This window comes from Phaeoacremonium minimum (genome assembly GCF_000392275.1).
Source record: "Phaeoacremonium minimum UCRPA7 unplaced genomic scaffold PA7_03_scaffold_110, whole genome shotgun sequence".
Taxonomy (NCBI): domain Eukaryota; kingdom Fungi; phylum Ascomycota; class Sordariomycetes; order Togniniales; family Togniniaceae; genus Phaeoacremonium; species Phaeoacremonium minimum.
The window spans coordinates 327957-343783 of NW_006921017.1; the positions used below are offsets into that span (position 1 = coordinate 327957).

Sequence of the window (15827 nt, forward strand, 5' to 3'; positions counted from 1 at the left end):
AAGAAACTGACGCATGCTACAGAAGGAGATGTGGTCAGCATTCGTCGAACGCGAGGCGGCAGATCGGTTCATCTCAGTCCACCGCTCAGACCGGATTGGGAGTTCAGCGTTGAAGGTTGCTCTCTCAAGGGGTCTGACCTGATCGGTCGTCCATACCACGATGTCATCAGTGCTGATAAAGGAAGGAAGGCATTCCGTCTGTCTGAGACGAGCCTTTCTTCCTACGTCGTGTATGCACCCCGTCTAGTAACACCAGTGAGTGATGATGATCCCTAGTGCTGCTGCTGTCTCCTGTAATTGCCGTTATATTGACGCCGTTCCCAGATCTACCCAGCAGACGCCAATCTTATCGTGTCAATGTTGGATATTGATCTACCCGCCCCTGGCGAGGATCCATTTGTTGATTCCGCACCTCCATTTGAGATATTTGAGGCCGGGACAGGGCACGGTGGATTGACATTGCATCTCGCCCGTGCCATCCATGGCGCTAACCCCCCAGTTCCCCCGGCACTGCGAACAGCTCTTCTCCATGCCGAGTACGTGCCAAAGCGTGCTCGATTTGCGACTCGAGACCCCGGCGAAGGACTCCCGACGACTTCAACTCCGGAGCGGCCGGACCATAATTCATTAATCCTTCCTAGTGAGGACACCGTCTCGGCATATCAGGCATACCTGCCAGCGCGTCGAGCTATTATCCAGTCTCTCGACATCAACTCAGATCACAGCCGCCGCGCACACAGAAACATTCGTGGCTTTCGCCGGGGTCTGTACGCGTTGGATACGTCCTTGCATGTCGGAACGATCTCGGAGTATATTGCCTCGCGCTTTCTCGCCCAAGGCGATGAGCCATTCCTTGCCCATGCAATTCTGGACCTGCCTGATCCATTCGCGGACCAAACAAGTGTCGAGCTTGTAACTGCTGCTTTGCGACCGGATGGCTTACTACTCCTTTTCTGTCCTTCCATCACTCAAATTGCCGAATTCATCCAGGAGGCCACCCGCCGCGGGCTGCCGTTTGTCACGAGTCGAGTGGTCGAGCTGCCGACGAACACTATGGACTCGGAGCCGAAAGAGGGCCCGTCAAACTCGGGCGGCCGGGATTGGAGCATTGAGCATACGATAGTCTCGGAAGGTCCATCTCGCAAGGTCCTGACGAGATGTCGCCCTAAAGTCGGCACTTTGAAGATCGTAGGTGGTGGTTTCGTCGGCGTCCTTCAACGTGTGAAGTCGAAGGACGCCCAGGCCGACAGGACAGCAGACATCCTGCACAAGCTTCGGGAGAAGGCTCAAACTGATGGCATGGAATCGGCTCTTCAAGACATGAACGAGAGGCTCTCGAAAGTAGGAGAAATCGAAACGGCCAACTAGTGGTAGCCCAATATGTTGCCTCCTGGGGCTTCGAATCTGCTTGTAAGAGATCCGCTTTTTCATGGCTGGTGAAGAGCGGCTCGGCTCCAAGTCCAAACTCGTGCAAGCCGCCATGGACAACAATCCTTGGTATCTAGTCACAGCCTTTTTTGCCTTTCCGCCTGTTACTGCCATCATAGCAGTGAGCTAGGGAGCAAAGCAAAGACAAACATATTCACCCCCTTTCCCCGGCCCGGACACAGGTGTTTTGGTCCTGGCTAGCTGGTCAACAATAAATATCTCCACTCCCATAATCTTTTTCCTTTCATATCTCTTCCCTTTCACAAGCTTCAGCCTTTCATATCCTGGCTGTTACATCGCCAGATCTCAGAAAGCATCCAGCAGTCTGTCTTCGCCGTCTGCTGCGGCAGATCCTGCCTTCAACGACGTCACAGTCGTATAGCTTTAGATTCCCTATTCGAATCCTTTCTCAGCTCGTAAGAACGGACTGTGGCATGTGTCTCGAGACGGTTGTACTGACTTTCGAAAGCAGATCAGCCACCGCAAGCCCTCAAGATGCGATTCATCAACTATCTCCGCCGCAAGTTCAAGCGCAAGGGCAAACAGGCCCAGCAGCCTCAGACTCAGCCGCAGCCGCAGTCCGCTCCCATATCAGAGGAGCCGCTGCTTGTCGACTACCCACCGACTGAGCGCCGTGACGGCTGGCAGTCCGTCGACTCTCGCGAGGGATCCCAGAGCGGCCACGAGGGCGACTGGTCCGGCCACCTTCATCAGCGTGCCCCAACCCCTCCCGTCCCGGCTCAGGATGCTTCTACTGGCGCCATCGCCCAGACTTGGGGCGTATTCAAGGAGTACATGATCAAGCTCCTGAACACAGATCCCCGTTCCGTCCCTTCTCGCGTCACATCTCGCTTGCGCCGCCAGGACTAGCTGTCGTCAATATGCGCCCTCCGAAACAGCTGTCGGTAATGGAAACGTCACTCTTCTACAGCTCAGGCGCAGATTTTTACTAGTCACTCGAATGGGCGTTAAAGTCTCGGGCTTGTGATCGTCAGTCTTCTGGAATGGCACATGACATCAACGTAGCCGACTTCTAAGGGTGGTTCACGCATTTTTTTTTTTTTTTTCTTCTCGTCTCGCTCGGCACGAAGATACCCATACTCTCTTTAGGCGTCTCTGGTTCACAAGCACTTCTGCTCTAGTCGGCCGACATCTTCTCCTCCGTGGAGGGCGGGACCCGTGGCGCTCGCTATAGGTTATAGAAGATCGTTGATCAGGATTAGGAGCATAAAAACTGGTTGCCATCTGAACTTAGCTCGCGTCTCATTGCTAACTTGCTTTCTGGTGATATGTGATGAAGAACACTGACCTTAAAGGTTGTTTATTTTAGGAGGATAATTAGCTTTTGACAAGAGCCATTGGTTCTGGGTTGCGCTTGCCTGATTCAAGTTACGGAGATCACAGCTCAGGCTTTCTCCGACACAGCACACCAAGGATCTTCGTCGTGTCTCTATGTTTGTGAACGATATCTCGTTATTACTTGGGGATATAAATTTCAAAACTGACGACAACATCAATAATATCAATCCTACAGCCAAAAAGCTGGCTTTTATTCAGCTACCGCGCGGAGCAACTTTAGCAACTTACGGCAACAATACCGCATGGAGCACTCAGATAGGGTGCATACGACTTACTCGCCAAACCCCGACCATGAGGAAGCAACTGCTGGCAATACCTACCAGAACACGACACCCCAATATGTCGATGCCAACGAGAGAATATTGACGTCGGATATCACGTTCGATGCCTTGTTGCGCCGCCATCATACACATCTAGACCAAACAGCGGCTCCCATCCTCCGCGAATGGCGTAGACGACGAGTACATCCCGATCACTGGTACCCCACCGAGCCCGTGTTTCCCTATGCCTGTAGATGCGAATGCATCACAGACGACAGACTCTTTGCTCCGCGGTTGGAGTATCGCCATCCAACATACGAGAGGGACTGGCAAGAGATCCAAGCTCGGAAGGTGAACGGCCATAACATGGTCCTGGCAGCCAACAATTTTATCCAAGAGCAGGAAAAGGAGTGTATAGTCAACAGAACCGGAGGTACTGGGCCGTACAAGTTCTCCGATTCATTTTGTGTCTTCATGGGTTACCAAGGTGGAGATAATGCCTCTCTTGAAGCTGGGCAACCTCAGTCAGGTCCACTTGGACCGCACGCGAGTTGGGTTATGGCTCAGAACAGAAAACATATGGCCAAAGGGGGATGTACCTGACCTGATATTCAACCACTAGTTTCAAAGTGAGCGGCCGGCCTCTAGCTGTCGAGGAGGTATGTCAATTTAGACTTCCCCCTTTGGGCCACGAAAAGTCAACTGCTGGGGGAACCGGACAGCGTAATTTCGATGGCTTTCAACTCGCCAACTGTCACACTAGGGTTGGGACTCCCTCGGACTTTGCGTTGAAGCCAAGCGAAGCTTGGAATTACTCCTTTTCCAGCATAGACAGATCAAATAAGTAGGATGCATACATTAAACTCATTACCCCCAATAGCTAACACTCCCTCGTAACTAAGTTGCCAAGTGACGGAATATTTTGGTAACTTGCAACTCATCAAGCCGGACTTACCCCGCTGCTACCGAAAGGCGCACCGATCGACCAACTTACACGGCTCCGGCAACTCCACTTGGCAATCTGGGCCAGCGCTTCGATTGCGCCATTGCCGTGTGTAAGGGCTGCATGATCGGAGTGGTAGTTTGTGCGCTTCCCAATGACGCAGGGCGCGCACCTGATTTCTAAGCACCCATTCATCGCTGCGAAGACGGCTTCACTCGTGCGTTTAAAGAGAAAGTTTGACCCTCATCGTCATTTCTCTGAGAGTTGATGACATCTAGAGTCGCGCAAATAGCATCGCACTTGAACATGGCTGCCAAATCCGACATTCACTTGTACACTACTAACACGCCTAATGGCGTGAAGGTCTCCATGCTCCTAGAGGAGCTGGGGCTGCCCTATCAGGTTGGCCATTCTGTCAGCCATCAGCTCGCATTGTACCCTCACTAACTCGCGCTTGAAGGTGACGGCCATTGAATTCTCCAAGAATACGCAGAAGGTGAGTCCGAGCCTCTCGCGCTTAAGCAGCCGCGCCGTAGAGCTAAATGAACCCTTGCATAGGAGGATTGGTTCCTGAAGATCAACCCCAATGGACGAATTCCAGCAATCACTGACACTTTCACTGATGGCACCCCTATCCGATTGTTTGAGAGTGGCTCTATTCTGCAATACCTAGTAGATAGGTACGATACCGAAAATAAGGTATCGTATCCTCATGGTACCAAGGAGTACTATGAAGTGAACAATTGGGTATGACACCTTGCACGTGCCCTTTTTAGCATGATTCCTACGTACTGATGACAAGTAGCTGTTTTGGCAAATGGGAGGACTCGGCCCAATGCAGGGGCAAGCAAACCATTTCACTCGTTAGTAACCTGAAAGTTATGCTTTGATCGGGGGCTATGATTAACAATCTCTTCTAGGCTATGCGCCAGAAAGGATTGAATATGGTGTCAACCGCTATCAGAACGAGACCAGAAGGCTGTATCGAGTAATGGACAAGCAGCTCTCGAAGTCTAAATCAGGTTTCCTGGTCGGAGACAGGCTGACCATCGCTGATATTGCCTGTATCGGCTGGGTATCTTCACACGGTGAGGAGTTCCATCTAACGCAGCATGTTTTTGGCCCTCAACTAATTGGTTTACAGCCTGGGCTGGGATTGATATTGAAGAGTTCACACATCTCAAGGCATGGTTGCAGAAGGTCCACGAACGGCCAGCAATTGCCAAGGGTGCTAATGTTCCACCCAAAGCTAAGCCAGCCAAACCGTTGACTGAAGAGGAGCTTGAAGAGATCGCAAGGAAGAACAGAGAATGGATCCAACAGGGCATGGCCGAGGATGCAAAGAAATGAACTCTAATACGTCAGAAAAGTCGTGATATCATTTGGCAGCATTGAGGCTGAAAAAGCAGTCTCACATATTAACAGTTGACTGAATCTATCATCTTTTACTAGCTGGCAGGAGCATCTAGATCTTCATGAGTGACTAATGTCTTTTAGTCACTAAAGCCAGAGCCCCAAGATTCAAAGTGAATTTTCCAATACGTGCGAGTTCATCGAGCTGTCACTCATCTAGAGTCAGTCATTCAGTCAAGATCAAATCTAGTGAATGCTGTAGATGACAAGTATATAATCTCTTGCAGGACCAGCTCACCCATCGACTCGTTTCCTATTCTAGACAGATAAAATAATTCAATCTGACCAAAGCAGTAACTCCACAAAACATCAGCAAGACAGCACATTTTCAAACCCTGCCACCATGTGCATTCCATCGAGACCCCCGACACCTCGACCTGCTGGTCTGATGGCCGCCGTCATTGTTTCCATCGCCTGGGCGATTTACAAGCTTCTTTCTTAACGGACAGCAACCATGACGCTATCGATGTTGAGTAAGGCGCCAAGCACGGGGCGGATGTCTGTAGTCAGATATATCGAAAGCTTGAATTCAACCTTGGAGCTGTTATAGCTCCAGACGCTTCATTAAAAGATCAAATCTCTCGTGCCCAGTGGGGTTTTCACATGCATCTAGGTGATCTGATTTTCGAACCAGTTGTCAATTCTCACATTTGACCTATTTTGACATATCTGCATACATCAGATACCTAACACCGTGCTTGGTTTGCGCTCCGCATGCTTTTCACTTTTTGTATTGATACATTTATCTCATGCCTCCCGTTTTAAAGTGCAATCAAAGGCTCGGGAGCAGCGGGTCTCTCGTTCTCGCCTCCGTCCTGTGCCTCGTTTCCCGTAGGCACAGCTTCCTCGCCATTTGCCTCGCTGCCCTCTGCACCCTCAGGGTTTGCTGCTGCCGCAGCCGCCTCGGCCGCCGCAGCCTCTGCAGCTTCTCTAGCCTCTCTCGCCTCCCTCTCAATGCGCTCTTGCTCCTCTCTTGCTGCGCGCGCCTCGGCCTCTAGATGCGCAATATGCCGTTCTGCCACTCCTGGAGCGATGCTAGCGAGGAATAGAAGTCCGGCGCGCTCGAGGCGGCGTACCTGCTCCATAAGCCAGCCGGCATTGGCATCTCTACGCTGTGCCACCAGTCTAGCGGCGACTTGAGCCGGGTCGGGGTTCGGCTGCCGGCCAGCAGGGTGATTATTGTCCTGCTGCGGCGCGCCAGCAGGAACCTGCGGATTAGCAGCTCTGTTCCGCGCCTGATTCGGGTCTGCAAGGGGTATGAGGCCCTCCAGGTGCCTTCGGAAGGGATCCCAAGCTTGGTTGGCCATTCCGTTCAGCAGCCCAGTGTTGAGGAGGAACACCGCGGTCGCAAGAGCAATGATAGTGATCCAGCGGGACCAGCTGGTGTCGGCAGCCGTGAACCACCAGACAAATGCTGCTAGCCTGATCAATAGCCAAATGTGAGGCCATACCGCCGCAGCGAGAGCACCGGCTCCCGGGTTGTTAGGATGCAGCTGTGCTCCGCCAGGCGCAACCCGGACTTCGACCTGTTGTCTCACTTGGACAGGCACATTCTGGGGTTGTTGTTGCTGCTGCTGTTGCTGCGGGGTGTCTGTCCAGCGCACCGGCACTGGATATTGCTGAGCCTGCTGTCCTTGTGGTGTCGGAACAGCATTTCGTTGTCTGTTGTTCGCCGCATGATTATCCCAAGGCGACAAGTGTGATAAGTGCGGGAAGGGGAGCTGCGGCGGGCCGATTGGGTATCTTGCCGAAGGTGTGAAGTACATTTCCGTGGGGTTGTTGATGAGAAGGGCTCGAGGACCGGCAGGGGATGACAAGATGTACACTTCAGGCTGACCTTGGCTTGGCTGACTTCGGGAAGCATTTGCGCTGACTGTAGTGCCATGACTTGGTGTTCTTGTTGGGTCAGGTGTCGCAGCTCCGCTAGCAGGCCTAGCAGACCCAGGCCGTCGAGGTACAGTGACCCCAGGACCCGCACGTTGACCACCTAGACTGGCTAATGATGCTCCTGAAGCGCTCCTGTGCATCGCGTTAGTCATTGCAAGCGTTGCCTGTGTGGCTTGGTTCGCATCTGCATTGCGCAAGATCCCCTGAACATCTGCTGTTGACAGTCCATTTTGACCGGGTGTGCTTCTGCCTTGTATGTTCGGCGGTTGAATGACCGTCTCGTTGACGGCAATGCGCCAGTGCTGGCCGTTGGGTCCAACTGCTTCCCTAATATAGCTGTGACCTTCCGGTTGTGGGCCGGCGCCATTTTGTCCCTGCACAGGAGGATTCCCGGCTGCCGTAGGGTTGGCTGCTTGATCTTGAATGCCATGCATTCCCATGGCAGCCCTCGCCTGCTGGCCTTGAGCAACAATATGTCTGTAGTTCGCCTCCCTCTGTAGCTGGTTCATCCACTGCGTCATAGTCTGATGCATTTGATGCTGCTGTTGTGCGATCATCTGCGGCGTTAGTGCACCGAGGGGTGCTTGTGGTTGGGGGAAGCCAGGGACTGGAACCTGGCCATTCTGAACTCCTGGTACTTGTCCAGGTCTAGCAAAGCGGAAAGTCTGGTGAACGTGCTGATGAAGTGGCGTCGGGTGAGGTTGAATCTGAGGACCGTTTGGTTGTCGATTGGGCAACCCTGGAGCAGGACTCTGTCCCTGGACCGGCGTGGGTTGTGTGGAGTGGTGGTGATGGTCGGCATGGTCTCGGAGCACCAGATGTAGCGTCTGCGGTTCCTTTGTCCGCAACTATGCTCTGTCAGCTAAGATCGAGCCGCTGTTGAAAGAGAAGTCAACACTAACTGCTTCAGCGCCGAACACATTCTCCAGCGTGTCATTGTCTCTCGCGAGGAGTCTGCCTCGATGGATCAACCGTTGGTGATCATCGGCTGGTCGAAGCGAGAGCTTGTCCCGTATCAAGCCTTTGAGCTGCTGAACAGTCGTTGCGGCGGAGAGTTCTGGGAAGCTCAATGGTCCGTTCACTCCAACAGAAGGCGAAACAATTTGAAGGTTGACAGTCAGAGGGCCTTCCCCCGCGGCAATGGAAGGTGTTGGCTCTTGAGTCATTGTAGTGAGTGGCTGCGATATTTGCCTGAACGTCGTGTCTCGCTTCAGTTCTTTCAACAAGTCAATCAATGGATTGTCTCCTCCTTCGATAGAGAGAAGTGGTTTTATGAGGCCCAAGCTTTGACGATAGCTTCAAACAAGAGGAGCTGACCAGTCGCTGACTGACGCGTCAGGAAGATGTCCGTGTCCCTGCTCAGGAAATCGGACAGCAGGTAGTGGAGATCATCAGGGCGATCAGTCAAGATGTCCTTGCACCCTCACGAAAGGATCTAGCTTTGTACCAAAATCAACAAGAATTGGTTCAAAGGACAGCTTGGAAGATTGATGGGTTGGTTGAATTAATCAGCTCGAAAGCCGCAGATGTGTTGCTGTCCACTTTCGTCGGTCTCCAAATTGTAGGGAGTTCCACCCTGGCTTCCAGGTTAAGGTGGCCTGTAAGGCGGCGGGTACCCTGCAGCAAGTGTACATGCGGGGCCTAGCGGTTTCCCGCATTCGCGCAGGTACCACAACTGCGAGCTACTCTGTCGCAATTCCAACGAAAAGGGTGTCAAAGCACGGTAATTTCCGTCACGCTAACAGAAGCTCTCCAGCTTCGAACTGCGTCATTCCCCCAAACCCCCAAATCTTGCAGCTCGAGACCAGAACCACGGCTTTGCGTGCCAATTCAACACGATCCACTCGGGGTCAACTTCGCGGATACCAGTACATGCTCTAGGATGGATCGATGAGTCTGACCACTAAACGGATTCTCGATATTTGACTTGCTTCGGTTTCTCTCGAAAAGTACACAGGCCTCTCGGCCGAGGAATCTCGATGGCTTCCCTATCGATCGCCGCAGGCTTGAGCCGGACGAAGGTTCTGAACGAACCTTTTATCCGATGCTCTACCTGTGTTTGTAGGCAAGGTCTCCAGGCCGGGACGAGATCGCAGCCGAATCAATTCGCCGTTAGCCGACGCCTCTTTTCACAACAGTCTCAGCAGAGACCAAGGTTCTCGTCGCGTTTACGAACGGCTCTTCGCAATTCCAAGATTCAATGGTACCAGATACCCGTCGGTGTGGGAATAGGTTTTCTTGGTTGTGTTCAGTTCTATAAGGTCTATACCAGAGAGCAGGAGAAGCAAGAGCGGGAAAAACAAGGCCTGGATGGAGAGAAACGGCCAAGGAAGCGGGCTCGCATCAGACCTGATGGACCTTGGTATGCCCAAGACGGCGTGATTTTGCATCCACACAATCAAGGGCTGATGATTTACCGCTAGGCAAGTTCAGGTCATGTCGACTCTACCCTTGAAGGCGCTTTCCAGGCTATGGGGCAAATTCAATGAGATCAACATCCCTTATTACTTGCGAGTTCCCGGGTTCAAGCTTTATTCATTCATTTTTGGGGTCAAGTGCGATACTAGCCGCTTCTATAAAGTTCTGATCGAACCGTGCTAATGTATCACAGCCTTGATGAAGTGTCAGAGCCAGATTTACATACTTACCCCAACTTGGCAGCCTTCTTCTACCGAACACTGAAGCCAGGGGCCCGGCCGCTCGACCCTGATCCGAATGTGTTGCTTTCGCCGTCCGATGGGCGGGTGCTGCAGTTCGGACAGATCGAAGGTGGTGACATCGAGCAGGTTAAAGGCATGACCTACAGCATCGAAGCGCTTTTAGGAAAGAACACGCCACCACCGAGTATTTCTGACCAGAGCTTGACTGAAGAGCAAGCAAAAGCCGCGGGCTCAGACACAAAAGGGCTGCAGAAGGACGAGGAGGTTGTGAAGCAGGATGAGGAATTCGCTCGCGTCAACGGCATTTCGTACACGCTCCCAAACCTGCTGACTGGACCGTCTATGTCGAAAGCAGATGAGGTCGAGGATCAATCAGTAACGCCATCCCCCAGGTCCGTTTCCGAGGTGCGAGCGGATCTTGCGCTGGGTGAGAAGCCGTGGTATGATATGCTTTCAGAGGACCGGAAAACCTCCCTCTTCTACGCTGTTATCTATCTTGCTCCAGGCGACTATCACCGTTTTCACTCGCCAGCCAATTGGGTTGTAGAACGCCGGCGCCACTTCGCTGGAGAGCTATATAGTGTTTCTCCATACCTGCAGCGGACTTTACCGGGCCTGTTCACCCTGAACGAGCGCGTTGTTCTTCTTGGACGATGGCGCTGGGGCTTCTTTAGCTACGTCCCTGTGGGTGCGACCAATGTTGGTTCTATCAAGATCAATTTCGATCGTGAGCTGCGAACGAATAGCCTGACAACCGACACCGCGGCAGACCGCGCGGCCGAAGAGGCTGCAGCCCGCGGCGAAGCATATTCCGGATTCTCTGAGGCCACCTACGAGAGCGCCAGCCCCGTGCTTCATGGACATGCGCTGCGCCGGGGCGAGGAAATGGGTGGGTTTCAGCTGGGTAGCACCATCGTCATGATATTCGAGGCACCAGTCGGAGGAGTAGATGAGGCTGGCTTCAAGTCTGGTGGATGGGCCTGGAACGTTGAGAAGGGGCAGAAGGTCAAGATGGGCCAGGCGCTTGGCCGCATCAGAGAGTAAAATAGATGCGGTTATAGACTGTGTCGTGAGAGCGAATATATATACGCCTATGTATGATGTTTGCAGAAGATCTGCCTGAATGAGCATACAACTCAACGTATCACGAGAGACTATTAGCGTAGTTTACTATGGTAGGAGACCAAACACTTGGCATCCCTGTCAGGTATGAGGTATCCATCTCTGGCGGTCACTACAGTGTTTGGTACCTGAGACACGTAACTTATCAACATCATTTACCGATTATACCATCGTACCTCAATAGATAATGTCAGCTCCCGAGTTTCTGAACTTTTGACTGGTTTAGGTACCAAGGCGCTTCTTCGGGCCATAAGACATCGGGCTGAGTTACAGTGTAAGGACTTATCACACTGTGTGTCTTCCTGTGCCAGCCTCGCGATGATTATCTACATGCAATTGGTGGTCCTCATGCATGCCCCTCTCACCATGCCCGCAATCATTCGAGCGGAGACCAGCTTAAGGCTGATATAGAGGGGGCGAACCCCGAATCGTCCCTTTTGCATACCTATATGAGAGACAGTACCCATGGAAGCATTCCGTCGCCTCATTCAAAACAAGAAGAAGAAGGATGCAAGGTCAGATGGTGCGGTCGACTTACCCGGTAAAGACTCCAACTTGAGCGCGATTGGTGTCCCAGCAAAGGGGCTCAAGGACGCCAGTGGGCCGTCAAATAGTGCGTCACCAGCGGACGGGATCGGGCCGCTAGTTCTCAGTGACACATGCGAGGGAAGTGACAGCGGAGTTGATCTAGTATTTGTCCATGGATTGCGTGGGTCTCGAATCAAAACCTGGTCCAAAGGAGACGTCTGCTGGCCGCGCGACTTGCTCCCAAAAGATGTGGACAATGTTCGAATATTGACCTGGGGTTACGACTCAAGCGTGGCCAATGTATTCAGCTATGCCAGCAAGGAGAGCATTTTTGGGCATGCTGACACGCTGCTCAATGACCTCGCTCGCGTTCGCAAGGATGTGGTAGGTAGAGGGCAACCGAAAGACTGTCAACAATCTCGCTGGTGACAGATGTCCGACAGAGCCTTTCTGAACTGCGGATGACTTCATAGAGCAAAAGGAGCTGACATCTAGCCTTTTAGGATCGAGTTATCGTTTTCATATGCCACAGCCTTGGTGGCCTGGTCGTCAAAGAGTCCTTGATCAAGGCTGCCGCCTTCAACAGTCACAACAGACACCCGATGCTCGGTAAAATATTCTCGAGAACATATGGCGTCATTTTCTACGGAACTCCTCATCGGGGAAGCAGTAAAGCATCTCTCGGAGAGCTAGTAGCGTCTCTCGCGAAGTTATCGTTTCGCCAGCCAAATTCGCAGCTCATTCGAACTCTGAGACCAGACTCTGACATTATAGAAAATCAACGAGATCAATTCACGACTGTCTCTAGTCGACTAGATATTGTATGTGTTAGGGAGGAATTACCGACAGGAATAGGACTCGTAAGTCTCCCAAGTATCTTGAGATTGTATGCCATTGTGTTTTGGTGGATGTTAATCTAGTCCATACGACAGATCGTCCCGGAAGTATCGGCTTCCTACGAGGGTTTTGCTGTTCGCAAAGATTCGATAAACTCGAATCATATGGATATGGTTAGATTCGACTCAAGGGAGGATGAAGGATATCAAAGGTCCTTGTTTCATATAGAACACCTTGTCAACGGAAAAGCGAAGCACATTGCTGATCGAGGTAGGTCACTCTGAAAGCCCCAACGACTTCCTCTTTTATCGAAATGATCTGGGGTACATGGAGCACCTGATTGTCATGTTTGGTTTTGCTATGGATTATCGCCGTATTCGAAAGCTAACTGGTTGTGAATGCACTTTCAGCCCTTGAGATCAGAAATGAGGGTATGTCTGATTTCTTTGAGTCAACACAGGAAGCCCTGAGTCATGGCAAGTCTGACAATACAACTCCTACAGCAATTCTTGAACGATTAAGTTTTAAGGACATGAATGGGCGCGAAGATGGCATTGATTCAGCATACGAGAACACCTTTTCCTGGATTTTCAATGCCAAACATAAAACCACCTCCACAGACCGACAACTTGATGCTCACATGCGGCTTCTATCCTGGCTGAAGCATAATGATCAACTGTTTTGGATCAGCGGGAGAGCCGGGTCCGGGAAGTCGACCTTGATGAAATTCCTCTATCATCATGAAGAAACGAAACGCGCCCTGTCCCATTGGGCTGGCGGACAGAAGCTCATACTGGCAGCATACTTCTTTTTTGAAAGGGGGCTGAGTTTGCAAAAGTCCAGAGAGGGTATGCTGAGAAGTATTCTCCACCAACTTTTAACCGTTCGACGAGATCTATTATCAGTTACATTTCCCGGACTGGTAGGAGTTCCGGCCGAGGAGATAGAGTTTCATATGGATCCTTTGGCTTGGCCTGAACTCTCTAAACATTTGACACGAGCAATCAAGGCACTGGGTGAATCCAAGCTGTGTCTATTTATCGATGGTCTTGATGAATACCGCATGGTTGACAAAAGCGACGATTACCCGGCTAATTATTCCAATCTACTTTATCAAAATTCGGGCGACGCGAGCTGGGGACTTAGCAAGTGGATCATTGAAGGGCACAAAGAAGTGGTATTGCTCATGTTGCAGCTCACAAAACAAAGCCAAAACATCAAAATTTGCTTTTCCAGCAGAGAGCTTCTGGTGTTCGACAATCACTTTGACAAATTCCCAAGGCTTCGGATTCATGAACTCACTAGCGCCGATATCTTGCAATATTGCGAGGGGAAGCTACAGGAATTAACCCCGGACCTCGAGGACCGTCATGAGTTTGCTAGCCGAATTACCGAGAGATCAGAAGGCATATTTCTGGTAAGCGAATCCTGGATTTAAGAGGCATATCCTTTTCCCGTGATCAGAGTATTCCACACAAAGACATAATCCCAATCTGAACAGTTGCCCCTGAAGCGTTTTCGCCAACCCTACAAGACTTTCGCTAATTTCAAATATTGTAGTGGGTTCATATAGTCGTGGATATGATATCCGATGGCAACCTGAGAGGCGATAGTAAGGATGAGCTTCTAGACATCCTTGAGAAGTTGCCAAGACAACTCAGCGAACTATACAAGCACATGCTGAACACCACAGTTGAGCGAGAGCATCTTTCGGAATCCAGGAGAATATTCGAACTTGCTCTATTCTGCAATGAATCTGGTTGTAACGAATTAGACATAATGGCTTTATTTCTGGGTGCGGAAGGCCATCGTCATCGACAAACCAAGGAATTGTTGGCAAGAGAGGAACCTCTCCTCCTGAAGCCCAGGGAAGAGCCGCGACTACAGCGGCGCTTGAAGAGCCGATGCGCAGGTCTCCTGGAAGGGGCGAGGCACGTAGACTTTCTGCGTAAGCACCTTCTACAGTTCTTTTCACCTTTTTTGGCCATCTTTTGAGTACTAGAGACAAAGACATAGTCCCAAACTGGGTGTCTACTCCCGAGATATCTCTATCCAGCATTTCTCTATTCATTCACCGTCCTTAGAAAGTAATTACTAACTCCAGATGTCACAGACCAGACTACTAAGGAGTTCATCATCCAGCAATTAAGTACGGGCGAAGTCTTCCAAGACTATACTGGGTTTGACTCAAACGATGAGAAAAAGCTAGCTTTCATGAGCAGCATGATCAGAAGACTAAAAGGTTGCAAAGAAACCATTACAAGAAGAGATGGACGGAAATACAAAGAAGAAGCAAATGACTCGGAATTTCTACAAAAGTGCTGGGCAGAGGACCAGTTCCACCCGTTGGGATGTGCTTTAATCTACGAAGCCTGTGCTCGATTCCAGGTCTCTGATTCCGTAGTCTCAGAGTGGATAGAGCTTATGGACGAGCTTGACAATACCGGCAAGCAACTTATGTCAGCTTGGGTTGAAACGTTCCCAGAAGCATTTCGACGTGGTAGAAGCTTAAACCGCCTGTGGACTGATCTCTTCATCAGTACAATCAAAAGCTCGACTGACAAGTATCGATTTCCCCCTCATACATGCACAGCTGAGGGTATAGCAGCGATGTTTCTGGGGACCTTCCTTGAGTGGCATGCCGAAACATACATCAAGGCAAAGGCTCAGGAAGGTACTCTTTCTAGCCATCATTTGGAGCGACTATTTCTTTGCACGTTTTATGGCCCTGAACGGCGACTAGAAACTAGGATTATACGTACATGGAAATATAGCAAGCTAGGTTTTGCCGATTTCTTTGTGGGCCTGGGAATTGACCCAAATGTGCAGCATGAAGTTGCCCAAGTCGGCGAAACAGAGAATAGGCCAACAACTACAGTTCTGAGGAGTCCCTGGATGCTATGTCTTGAACACCTGAGGGATTCTTCTCCCGATGATACGGCATACTTGCACGAATTGTGTGTATCCTGTCAATCCTTTGTAGACCACGGGGCTGATCTACAAATTTGCTGGTCAGAATGGACAGAGGTGAAAGCCGGGTGCTTGTCAAAGCAGACTCTCTCACCAAGCTCCATCTTTACCGAGAAGATAGACCGGATAGGGCAGTACTCACAAAGTACTGATGAAGATGATATCTTTCATATAGAGGCAAGCAAACGATTGTTGACAAAGATGGTTGATCTCTGCTCGAAGGATTGATGTGTTTTATTATTTCTCACCTCCGACTAATGATATAGCTTCAAATTGCGTAAACCGACTGAGTGTTCTTGAGCGTTCTGAAGGAAAACTGGGTAACTACGTGTGTTATGAATAGTAATATTTAGTGCCTGTATTGATGCTCCAGGATGTTGTTAAGTCCTCACGATACTTTACTTCTTCCTCCGCTAGGGT

At 50.9% G+C, this 15827-nt stretch overlaps 5 protein-coding genes across 5 annotated transcripts; 4 read left to right on the forward strand and 1 right to left on the reverse strand.

Moving 5' to 3' along the window:
- Window positions 1-357: 357 nt before the first annotated feature.
- On the forward strand, window positions 358-1368 carry UCRPA7_1567 (putative trna (adenine-n -)-methyltransferase protein; the record flags this gene model as incomplete). Its single annotated transcript, XM_007914147.1, has 1 exon — window positions 358-1368. One exon carries the CDS (start codon window positions 358-360, stop codon window positions 1366-1368), a length of 1011 nt encoding a protein of 336 aa, XP_007912338.1.
- A 555-nt stretch (window positions 1369-1923) lies between these two features.
- Window positions 1924-2298, forward strand: UCRPA7_1568 (hypothetical protein; the record flags this gene model as incomplete). The annotated part of the gene is made up of 1 exon (XM_007914148.1): window positions 1924-2298. The coding sequence occupies one exon, from the start codon at window positions 1924-1926 to the stop codon at window positions 2296-2298; it is 375 nt and encodes a 124-aa protein (XP_007912339.1).
- Window positions 2299-4296: 1998 nt separating this feature from the next.
- UCRPA7_1569 (putative glutathione s-transferase protein) lies at window positions 4297-5340 on the forward strand (the record flags this gene model as incomplete). The annotated part of the gene is made up of 6 exons (XM_007914149.1): window positions 4297-4392; window positions 4451-4486; window positions 4549-4737; window positions 4796-4853; window positions 4911-5078; window positions 5135-5340. 6 exons carry the CDS (start codon window positions 4297-4299, stop codon window positions 5338-5340), a joined length of 753 nt encoding a protein of 250 aa, XP_007912340.1.
- Window positions 5341-6164: 824 nt separating this feature from the next.
- On the reverse strand, window positions 6165-7169 carry UCRPA7_1570 (putative ubiquitin family protein; the record flags this gene model as incomplete). The annotated part of the gene is made up of 1 exon (XM_007914150.1): window positions 6165-7169. One exon carries the CDS (start codon window positions 7167-7169, stop codon window positions 6165-6167), a length of 1005 nt encoding a protein of 334 aa, XP_007912341.1.
- A 2721-nt stretch (window positions 7170-9890) lies between these two features.
- Window positions 9891-10994, forward strand: UCRPA7_1571 (putative phosphatidylserine decarboxylase proenzyme 1 protein; the record flags this gene model as incomplete). Its single annotated transcript, XM_007914151.1, has 1 exon — window positions 9891-10994. One exon carries the CDS (start codon window positions 9891-9893, stop codon window positions 10992-10994), a length of 1104 nt encoding a protein of 367 aa, XP_007912342.1.
- Between the last annotated feature and the right edge of the window lie 4833 nt (window positions 10995-15827).